Source organism: Quercus robur, chromosome 3, assembly GCF_932294415.1.
Source record: "Quercus robur chromosome 3, dhQueRobu3.1, whole genome shotgun sequence".
NCBI classification, from domain to species: domain Eukaryota; kingdom Viridiplantae; phylum Streptophyta; class Magnoliopsida; order Fagales; family Fagaceae; genus Quercus; species Quercus robur.
The window spans coordinates 19,418,317-19,428,914 of NC_065536.1; the positions used below are offsets into that span (position 1 = coordinate 19,418,317).

The 10,598-nt window shown below is 37.0% G+C and overlaps 1 protein-coding gene and 1 long non-coding RNA gene across 4 annotated transcripts; one reads left to right on the top strand and one right to left on the bottom strand.

Moving 5' to 3' along the window:
* The first annotated feature begins 2,541 nt into the window (after positions 1–2,541).
* On the top strand, positions 2,542–4,890 carry LOC126717413 (uncharacterized). Of its 2 annotated transcripts, none has more exons than XR_007652579.1 (3): positions 2,542–3,196; positions 4,289–4,612; positions 4,721–4,890. It is a non-coding gene; the product is annotated as an uncharacterized LOC126717413 (long non-coding RNA). The 2 variants fall into 2 exon arrangements; XR_007652580.1 differs by having other exon boundaries at positions 4,289–4,520.
* Positions 4,891–5,870: 980 nt separating this feature from the next.
* LOC126717411 (putative calcium-transporting ATPase 13, plasma membrane-type) lies at positions 5,871–9,317 on the bottom strand. 2 transcript variants are annotated; one of them, XM_050419146.1, is made up of 2 exons: positions 6,480–9,317; positions 6,096–6,243 (listed from the first exon to the last, which is right to left on the bottom strand). In XM_050419146.1, the coding sequence occupies exons 1-2, from the start codon at positions 9,144–9,146 to the stop codon at positions 6,229–6,231; spliced, it is 2,682 nt and encodes an 893-aa protein (XP_050275103.1). In that variant the 5' UTR covers positions 9,147–9,317; the 3' UTR covers positions 6,096–6,228. The 2 variants fall into 2 exon arrangements, with proteins under 2 accessions (XP_050275102.1, XP_050275103.1); XM_050419145.1 differs by having other exon boundaries at positions 5,871–9,317.
* Between the last annotated feature and the right edge of the window lie 1,281 nt (positions 9,318–10,598).

Genomic DNA, 10,598 nt, shown 5'->3' on the forward strand with positions numbered 1-10,598 from the left:
TTGAGGAGACATTTACCACTCTACCCTTAGGTTTCTTCACTTCCTTAATTTTCACCAAGCTCATTACCACAAATCACAAAAATGCCATTATATGCTTTAAATATTCAAAAAACCTCTGCAAAAATAATTAAAGCGCATTTGGAAACCCACAAAACTGAGTGATATCATCCTATTTCCGTAACTCATGATCCAAAACTAGTGGGGCCCATGGAAGAGCAGTTGTTTGGATGCTGTGACTCATGTTCCATGACCCAGTTTTCATGATTCTATGACTCAAAAAAATGAGTGATAGTGAGGGAAAGTGAAAACTCATTTTAACTATTTTCAAAACTCATATTTTGTTACTCAGTGGCAAGTTTGTAATATTACTGAGATTGTAGGCCCCAAAAGCCAGGCATTGTCACATCCCACCGGTCACTCTCTCTCCTTTTTTTTTTTTTTTTCCTTTCTTTCTCTCTTCTTCTTTATCTGTTCTTCTTTGTGTTCTTCTTCAGAGCAAAAAGCTCATACTCATCGACCACTCACATGCACGACATTCTTTTTGCTTTCTTCTAATTCAGCCTTCTTTTTGGTCTTTCTTTTTTGTTCTTATCCCACCAGTCACTCATACGCCGACCCAAGCTGAGAGGTCATCGGCGTCAATCTTCGATCACACATCGAAAAGCTCCACCACGTGCTCGTTCTCCTCATCGCTACTATCGTACTCGTTCTTCGATCTTGCCGGAGCGTCGAAATCAGCATCCACAGCAACTGTAAAGTTGTGATTTACAAATATATATTTTGATGGCTTTTATTCTGTACCAAATTTGATTGTAATTTTATTCAATCTGTTGTACCCTGTATCTGTTGTGGGAATTTATTGTAAGGGTTGTGTGATAGTGTGAGAGAGTGTGAAGACTCAAGCTATTGAAGCAAGGAAGGTTTTCACGGGTGTCTCGCAACTAAGCATCCCGAGAAAAGATGCATGTGCCCTGCACATGACTGGAATGCGAAGAGTCTGTACAGATGGAGACAGTTGTGTCTCGTGAGTATCTCGCGGGTAAGGCCTTCCCGTGAGACATTCTGTTCTGCCAGTCTGTACTGCCTAATACACTCTCTCTATAACCTCATTAAATATACCCACAATATATACCTCATTATAACCGACAAATGTGAAGGAGAGCTTCTGAGAGAAAACCTTAGCTAAAACCTTTGAGAGTTAGAAATTGTTATACAAAAAATTCTCTACACATTTTGTCTGTGGAATTTCCTCATCTCCTACCTCTTCATTTCCATACCATTGAGAGGTCAATAGCTCAAACACTTACCACACCTTTGGAGAGTGTTTAATGAGGTTTTGATGCTGCTGGGAAAAATTGGAAGAAGCCAAGATTGACAGATGCAACATGGAGCTTGTTGCGAGATCCAGAAAGCTAGACAAGACACGGTTCCGAGAAGCCTTGTTGGAGTAGGAGCTTGGAGGGCTTAGGTATAGAGGGTAGATTAGGGTTGGAGGGGCTCTTGCTTACCCATGTATCCCAACTGATTGTCTAGTGGATCGATTACTGCTTGGAGGGCGGTGAAGAGGTTTTTCGCCGAGTTCTTTGGTTTCCTCTTTGATAACACGTCTCGGTGTTATCTATGTTTGCATCTCTCTTCCCTACTCTTGTTCATTTCATTTTATTGCTGTGTTGCTTTAAATATGGATTAGAGTAACTTTCTTGCATGTTTATTTGCGTTTACACTATTCCGCACTTAGTATTAAGTTACTGTAAAAACAATCAAGCTGTAATTTAAATTGAGGGCCTAAACAAGCTCTTGTATTTTTACACATTTCGAGCTTTCAGCAATGATCTAGCCGGAGCGTCAAAATTAGCATCCATAGCAACGATCTTCTCGACATCCACAGCAACGATCTAGCCGGAGCGTCGAAATCGACATCCACAGCAACGATTCGATCTGGAAGCTCGTTGTCAGCGCCGGGAACAGCTCCGTTGGAAGCTCGTTTTTTATCTAGAAGCTCTTTTTTTTTTTTTTTTTTTTTTTTTTTTTTTGTGTGGTGTATCATAAATAAGTATGAATGGAGTTTTGAATTTGGGGTGATGAGCTGCTTTAGGTGGTGTGAAATTGTTGAGAGTTTTTGTTGTTTGTACTTCTTTGGTTAAACTGTGAATGAAGTTTTTTTGTTAAACTATGATTATGGTGGTGGCAAAATGAAATGTGCAGTGAAGAAAATGGTAGGAGATGAGGGTTTGGCGGGTAAGCTAACAGCAGTCACTGACCATTGCTCAGGTATGGGTCCCATAAAAAGCAAAAAAATTTCAGTGATGAAAAGTTGAAAATATGTGCCAAACGGGTGGAATCAAGAAATTGAGATATTTTGAGTGATGAGTGATGAGTGATAGATGATGGGTGATAAAAACTGAGTGATAAGTGGCCATTTTTTTTAATCCAAACAAGCCTTTAACCACCTTAAAGAAAAATAAAATTCATTTGAGGTATTATTCACATCTAAAATTTGCTTAAGAAAAAGACTTGGGGTGTTACACTGCCCATCCCTCCCTCAATACGTCCACCCCGGTGTCTCTACTCGTTGAGAGAGCTTCTCAAATTGCCTGGATGCTTGAAATTACAGACAGCAGAAACAGCAACCAGAATAACAGCAACAATAATACTCCCACTATGATACGACCCATCTTTTCGACAATGCTGTTTGATACCTAAGGCAGAGAGAGTATAGCGCAGGTCGAAAGTAAAATAACAGTGGTGTCCTCGATCGCTTCCAAGGCATGACTGAGGAGCTTTTTGCAGGTGCCTTTTGGTACTTACTGGCGACAAAAACATTCTTTCTATGAATAGGATCAGCCATATTATCACTAATGTCTCCCTTTATGTCTATTTCAAGAATCACAGTCAGTGCTTTTACTCTACCAGGGTAACTCAAAGCCTCAGAGTTCTCATTCCTCACAGTGTCACAGACCCTTTTCAGATCAACAACGAGAAAGGAAACAGGTTTTTCATTCAAGGAACCCTCATCGTCAGGATGCACATCAATGGTCTTGGTCAATTGGTGCTGTATATATGCAAGGGCAGTTGTAAATCATAGACCATTTGGTTCATTGCTTAGTAGGTCATTATTGTGGTCCATTGTTCTGTTCCTTTTGGGGTACATTGGTTGATGCCAAGAAGGTGATAGATGTCTATTCTTGCTAGAAAGGTACGCATAGTCATTACATAAATATCGTCATTAGGCTGGTAGTTCCTCACTTTCTTATGTGGACAATTTGGAGGGACTGTAATTACCGAACCTTTGAAGGTGTGAAGAAATCAGTTATAAAGATCAAATATACTTTCCTACATCTGCAATTTGAATGTTGTACTGTGATTCTTTTGGGAATAAATACATTTATGACTGTAATTCTTTAAGAGCTCTACATTTTGAGCACCCCACTTTAAGAAAATTCATTAGTACTTTTAAAAAAAGTGTTTGATTGTTCACTTCCTTGGGCTACTCATTTATTTCTCTGTTAAGATTGATAATCAGTATGGCCATCGGTTTTTGTACCAAAGGGCTTCTCCTTTGCCTCTCATAAACAAGGGATGGATGCTGAAGTCATGGGTTTAATCTGAAATGTGAAAACAATTAGTATTTACCAATCAAAACAGCAATGTGATTGCTGAATTCTGTTTATGAAGCAAGGGCTATGGAAACTAGGATAGGGATCTTTGTGTTATGATGGCTACTTCTTATGATGTTTAGCCCTAGGCTGACACTGTTCTGGACAAGTTAACAAGATTTTTAGTTTGGGCCTCTCTTTATATGTTCTTTCATTTTTTTGGCCATATGCAGACCTTTATTTGATATCCTACTTTGGAAGAATTTAAACTGTGGATTGTGCTACCGTGTCTTTGGTTATTTTCAGGTCATCTGGATACTTTTGTACCATATTAATGGTGTTCTTATCTAATGCTTGATCCTGTTTGAAAATGGGCTATAAAGGAATGTTAATAACCATTTATTTGTAAACTTTGAAGAAAAAGAGAAAGTGCCCCCTTTTGGCTCGAGTCAATGAACTCTTAGTCATACCATTTTTAGATATCAAATTAATAGCGTACTATTGTAAAACTTGATCCTAAATAAACATGGCTTCTAAAATTAATTGTGTGCTACTGTAAAACTTGATCCTAAATAGAAATGGCTCATAAAATTATTTTCTTCTTCTTGACGTTTAAAAGCAAAGAAGGAATTACAGAATCTGGATTTGGTGAGTAACAACTTCTTAATGATGGAAATTGATTTTTTGGACAGAAATGAAATCAATGAGGGAATTTGACAGTACCAGTTCACTCCTAACAACTTATTTGCCCAAGTACGCATTAGGTTGGATTTTTAATGTGGGCCCTTTTCCAAGATGATTGAGGGAGCTAGGCATCATGCTTGTTTCAAAACCAAGGAAGGGCTGCAGGATCTTCATGGATTGCAGCATTCCTTATGCAGCTTGTTGCATTGTTGGTCTGTTGATACCTAAAGTGTTAAAGAGGTTGCTCCATTTGTAGATTCACCTATTTTTCTGTCTTGTGGGTTTCTGGAAGAATCATAATCATCAGATTGTGCTCCGAATTGGTTGTTGAGGTGTCTTATACTTCAATGAATGCTATTATATGTTTGACTATGTGGTTTGGGGAAAATGAATAATTTTTTAGGCATGTATTATGAATAAATATTAGGTTATGTGTGCAGGTTTGGTACTCCAAATGTGGCCCAGATTAATGCACCATGGTTTGGATTAATATTCAATGAAAGCTAAAGCAAGTTGTTTGACTTGTCTTTTGCCAGACTGCTATGATAGTTGGGTTGTGCTTCTCCTCAGTCTTTGGGAAATCAAGACCATCTGTCACAAATTTTTACTAGGCAAGCAGATTTTCCTCTGGCTTATGCAAAATGATAATCAAATGTAGTTTGCTATAGTTTTCTTTATAGCCTTGGCAATAAATATGTGGAATATGAATTATTGCACATCGATTACAGTAACCCTGCAAGTTCATATTACAAAATGCTGAAGATAACCGTGCAATACTGTTAGTTAGCTTTTAGCTCAAGAGTAGGGAACTAACAACGAAATTTAAGAAAAAGCAATCATAATGTATGACTATGATCTTTGAAGAGGAAGCTTAAAAATGGATATCCTGTTAGATTTGCAATTTTGTTATAAAGTATTTAATGGTGCCCAAGATGGCTTGTTTATTTGGAAGGAATCTAAACACTATTTGCAACCAAATCACTGAATAGTTTCTTCCAACATCAACTGATTTTCCTGTTTTCCATGTGTATAATACATTGCTTGTATACAGTTGCTATGAGAGTAGTGTGGCAGGGAGCACACTTGACAGGAGATGGACACAGGAGATAGAGAGAGAGGGAGAGGCAAGCCCCTAATTCAAAATAAGTGTGAGGAGGTTTAGCTTGAACAGAATCTCATCTCCGGTGGAAAAGCAAAAAAAAACAAGTTATATAAGAACCCTCGCCTGCAGTCTCATCTTGAATTATCTTCACAGAGGATGTGGCTTATCCATCCCCTTTCCCAGTTTCCCCTTTCCCTAATTCAAACTAATGATGATTCTTTCTCCTCATTATGTTTAAGGTTATCAAGTTCACCCTGGTTTTATCATTCTTCCCTCCTTGGTGTGTTTAAAGCTTTATATTAGAGGCTAACTGGAAGCTTCTAGTCAAATAATTAGCACTATATCTGCACGTATTAAAGAAAGAAAAGAAAAGAAAAAGATAACTATTACAAAAGGTAGATTCTGGTTAGATCTTAGCAATTACTTTATCTCAAGTTTAAGACCATCATGAATATCGAAATGAAAACAATAGCAACGAACCATAGACATCTTTAACGTATGTATCTTTTTATAATTCACTATTCAAGAAATTACAATTCACGACATGAACTGGTAGTATGCAGTAACTAAATTGATATTTACATAACTAAAATTAAGAAACTATTGAGAGGGATGCATGATGAATAGTAGAGTGCCTAAAAATTTTCTGGCACTTATATTAAACAAAGGAAGATATGAAAAGTATGTCTTGGTAAGAGCTGATCATGGCTAGTCGTTCAGGATGGAGAAGCTCTTTTGTTTGCCAACTTCTTGCCTGAAAATGGGATGCACTTTATAAGCCAACCAATCGGCCAAGACAAAGCTGCAAGTCCAATGCAAGCACCCCATTGCCCCCAATCAAGTCTCTCAGTATTGGCAAACCTATTCAGAAACTCCACCATCACCAGTTGAAGAACTATGGTGATCCCAACAATTGCTAAAAACAGCTTATTCTTAAGTATCCCTTTGAAAATATTCTTCTTATCCAATTTTCTTGCGTTAAATTCATTGAAAACTTGGCAAAGGACAAAAGTATTGAAAATAAGGGTGTTCTTAACGTTCTCATTTACACCAAAGATGGATTTTCCCTTAAATTGTAAAACCAATAAGGTGGTTACCTGATACACAGCTTGTGCCATGAGATTCCTCCACATGATTCTGGTAATAAGTGGCTTTGATCGACCAACAGGTGGCTTTGACATAAGATCATTAGTAGGTTTCTCAGTAGCCAAGGCTAAAGCTCCTAATGTGTCCATTATTAGATTCACCCATAATAGTTGAACTGCAGTTAGTGGGACCTTACCTGAAGAAACAGCTGCAACAAAGTTGATGACAAGGGCAGCAACGTTTACTGTGAGCTGAAACTGAAGAAATTTTTGAATGTTGTTATATACAACCCTTCCCCACCTCAATACAGTCACCACAGTGGTAAAATTATCATCCAAGATGACTATATCTGAACTTTCTTTTGCCACTTCAGTTCCCTGGATCCCCATGGAAAGCCCAATGTCTGCTTCCTTTAGAGCAGGAGCATCATTGGTTCCATCACCTGTGACTGCAACCACATAACCTTTCTGCTTCAAGCACTGTACCATCAGAAGCTTGTCAATAGGGGATGACCTGGCCATTACATGGATTTTATCAACTTTTTCCAATCTTTCTCCAGGTGAGTAATTCCTAAATTGTTCCCCTTCTACTACAGCTTCATCACCTAAATCCTCATTAGGATTGAGAATCTTGCATTCAAAAGCTATTGCCTTTGCTGTGTGCACATTGTCACCAGTGATCATTTTGACATTCACCCCAGCAGCTTTACAAGACTCCACAGCTGTACTAACTCCTGGTCGACATGGATCTTTCATGCCAACTAACGCTAATAATGTTAGCCCATTTTCTTCAAGCTTCTCAATAGGTTGTCCACTTTCTTCTGTAACTTCTTTGTGGGCAAAGCCAATGCATCGTAAGCTTTTTTGTGCCATATTCTTGATAATAGTCTCAAGTTGTAACCTTTCTTCTTCATCCATTACTTTTAGCACCCCTGCTCTATCATAATAAGCTGAACACATAGCCAATATCATTTCAGCTGCTCCCTTCCAATGAGTATGAATGGTCTTCTCATTGTTATTCCTCACCAAAACTCCACTTCTCTTTTTCGCAGAATTGAATGTCTCTACATGGATTATGTGATAATCTTGCTTTACTTCTTCAATATTCATACCCAAATTAAATACAGCCCAAGAAAGAATGGCTTTCTCAGTTGGGCTGCCTGAAACCTCAGGAACTGATGTAGAATTTGGTTTGAAAACCGTACCAGTTGTGTTTAAGCCAACTGCATGTTGTAGTAGTTTGAGTATATTACCTGCCAAATTAGAATAATTGTCATCTTCCATGGCCTCCTTTCCAAGCCAAAATTCTGTAACTTTCATTTCATTTAGTGTAAGAGTGCCTGTTTTATCTGTGCAAATTATTGTGGCCGAGCCCATTGTCTCACAAGAAGATAGTTTTCTGACCATAGCATGATCAGCCATCATACATTTCATAGAATACGCCAGAGTTAGAGTAACAGCCAAAGGCAAGCCTTCAGGAATAGCCACCACAATGATAGTAACAGCAGCAGACACAATGCTCAGTACTGCATTCATCACATCATCAAACTTGGTCTTGCTACCATTGAATTCATTGTTTCCCTTGTCATCTTTGGTGTTCCCTGTGAAATAGCGAATGAGCATAACAACAAGGACAAGTGCAGCCACGACCAGCCCAACTTTCCCAATATAAGAAGCTAATTTGTTGAGGCGTGCTTGCAATGGTGTCTCCTCATTCAATTCACGGTTTATTGAACTCATCATCTCACCCCACGCGGTGTTCATGCCTACAGAAGTGACAAGCATGAAGCCAAAGCCATCCGTGATCTTTGTGCCTGATAACATAAAGGGATTCCTTTCATCAATCTGAATTGGATCGCTTTCACCAGTCATACTAGACTCATCCACCTTCAAGGAATGTCCTTCCAAGAACAACCCATCTGCAGGAATCTGATCACCAATCTTTAAACATACAATATCACCCACAACGACATCAAATATCGATACAGGTTGGCGCCTCCCATCTCTCACAACTTCCTCTCTTATATCACTGCTCTTTGTTGAGAGTTTCTGAAATTCCCTTGATTGCTTATAGTCACTCCCCGCTGAGACAGCAACGACCAAGAACACAGCAACAATGATACTCCCACCATCATACCAACCATCTTTCCAGCCATGTTGCTTGATTCCAAAGGCAAGAGAGAGCATAGCACATGCCAAAAGTATTAAAATTGTTGTATCTTTAAGTGCCTCATACACAAATCTGAGAAACTTTTTAGCTGGTGGTTTTGGGTATTTATTGGTACCAAAAATATTCTGTCTCTGAATAAGATCAGCCTCATCACCATTAATACCATTTTTTACATGAGTTTGAAGAATGAAAGCAAGTTTTTTAACTCCACCAAACTTACTCAAAGTCTCAAAGTTTTTGTTCCTTACCATGTCACTGAGCTTTTTTGGATCAACACTGAGCAAGGAAGGAACGGCTTTGTCCTGCACGTCAATAGCAACATAAGAAAGAGTGCGCAAGAGAGGGCCATCTTTGTCAAGAACTTTCTTGGTCAAAGAAACAAGAACCGTGGTGAAGTATATGACAGTGATAGCCAACCGCCATCTCCGCTTGGGGATATTATTGGAGACCGACCAGACTTCATCACATATGACAATCTCGTCAGATTTTGGCAACCCCAAAGTAGACATGACAATGGAGGTTAATAAGTGCACAGAGAAAGAGGGGGAGGCTAAAATGTAGAAATATAGTTTAGTTGAAAAAATAATAATAAGAGTGCAATGACAGAATCAATGTCTTTTCTTTTGGGAGGAAGGTATAGGAAATCATGAGTAACGCTAACAGCAATTGGAGAACTTTGTAGATATTGTAGATTGTAGAACCTATAACAATTTCTTGTATATATAGTTTTAAAAAAATTTGATAATAAGTTGCATGGCAACTTCCTATTTTTGTTTTTTTGTTTTTTCCTTTTGCAAAGTTACTATAAGAGATAGTGAAGATTTGTACCCAAGATTTTCTGGCAGAGAAGGAATAATTCCATTGAATTACAAAGCTTAGTGCAACTTCTTAATAATTAGTATAAAGTTTCTATTTTATTTTGACAAATTAATTGAAACTTTCATAGAATTTACAAGATTACAAGGTGTAACTCTTTATTATTCATTAATAAAAAAGTAATAACTTACTTAATATTATTGCCTTTTATGTTTTGGTAATACACATAAATATATTCTAAATTGAAACTTTTGTTTTGGAATACCAGCATCGTTCTTTTCTAAGTTTTGTGTGAAACCTTTAACACGTATAGGGAATTTATAACACACCTCCTTTTATTTTATTTATTTTATTTTTTATGTTGATATGCCTTATACTTATGATATACTACCCCTTTTGTCTTTTGAAAAAAAAAAATACACACACAAAAGGGACAAGGAAATGGATTTTAATACAAGAAAACCACAAACTTCCCTCACATGATACTTATTTTTCCAATCCATAGATCAAATTTTAATGGACGATTAATAACTCATTTGATTATGAATTGTTGAAGTTTTTCCTTTTCAAGTTTCACTCAATTCATATAATTCTATTTTTTTTTCAATCCAAATAATAATAATAATAATAGATTTTATTTTTGAGAATTCTTTTCTCATTTTTTTTAAGAAATATAATGACTTTGATGACCCATTTTTTTGTTTCTTTTTTCTACATTTAGAATATATACTACCTAGTTCTTCAAATTCGAACATATCTTGGTATAAATTAATTTTGAAATTGAATTAAATTTGTCTAATGAGATCCAACCTAACTTACTGGCATTAAACTGTTAGTTCTTGTCAATTTAAATAAACAAAATTTAACACCATTTGTAATTCTAAAAACCACACACACATACACATATAAACGTGGAAATATATGAAATTTAAAAAGATTACGTGGTCACAATAAAATAATTCAATAAAAAGGTGAAAACTTTGCTGTTATGGGGGAAAATGTGAGAGACTTTCACTCCTAAGACCTAATGGAGTTAGTGTGCTAATTTTTACAGAAATACGGCGTGGTCTCACTTTGAGAAATTTGAATTTTCTTTTTATTAATTTATTAATTGTTTTTTTTCTTATTTATTGTTAATTTAATGT

Excerpts from the sequence above, each read along its gene's own strand:
- LOC126717411 (XM_050419145.1), bottom strand. The coding sequence starts at position 9,146 with ATGTCTACTTTGGGGTTGCCAAAATCTGACGAGATTGTCATATGTGAT.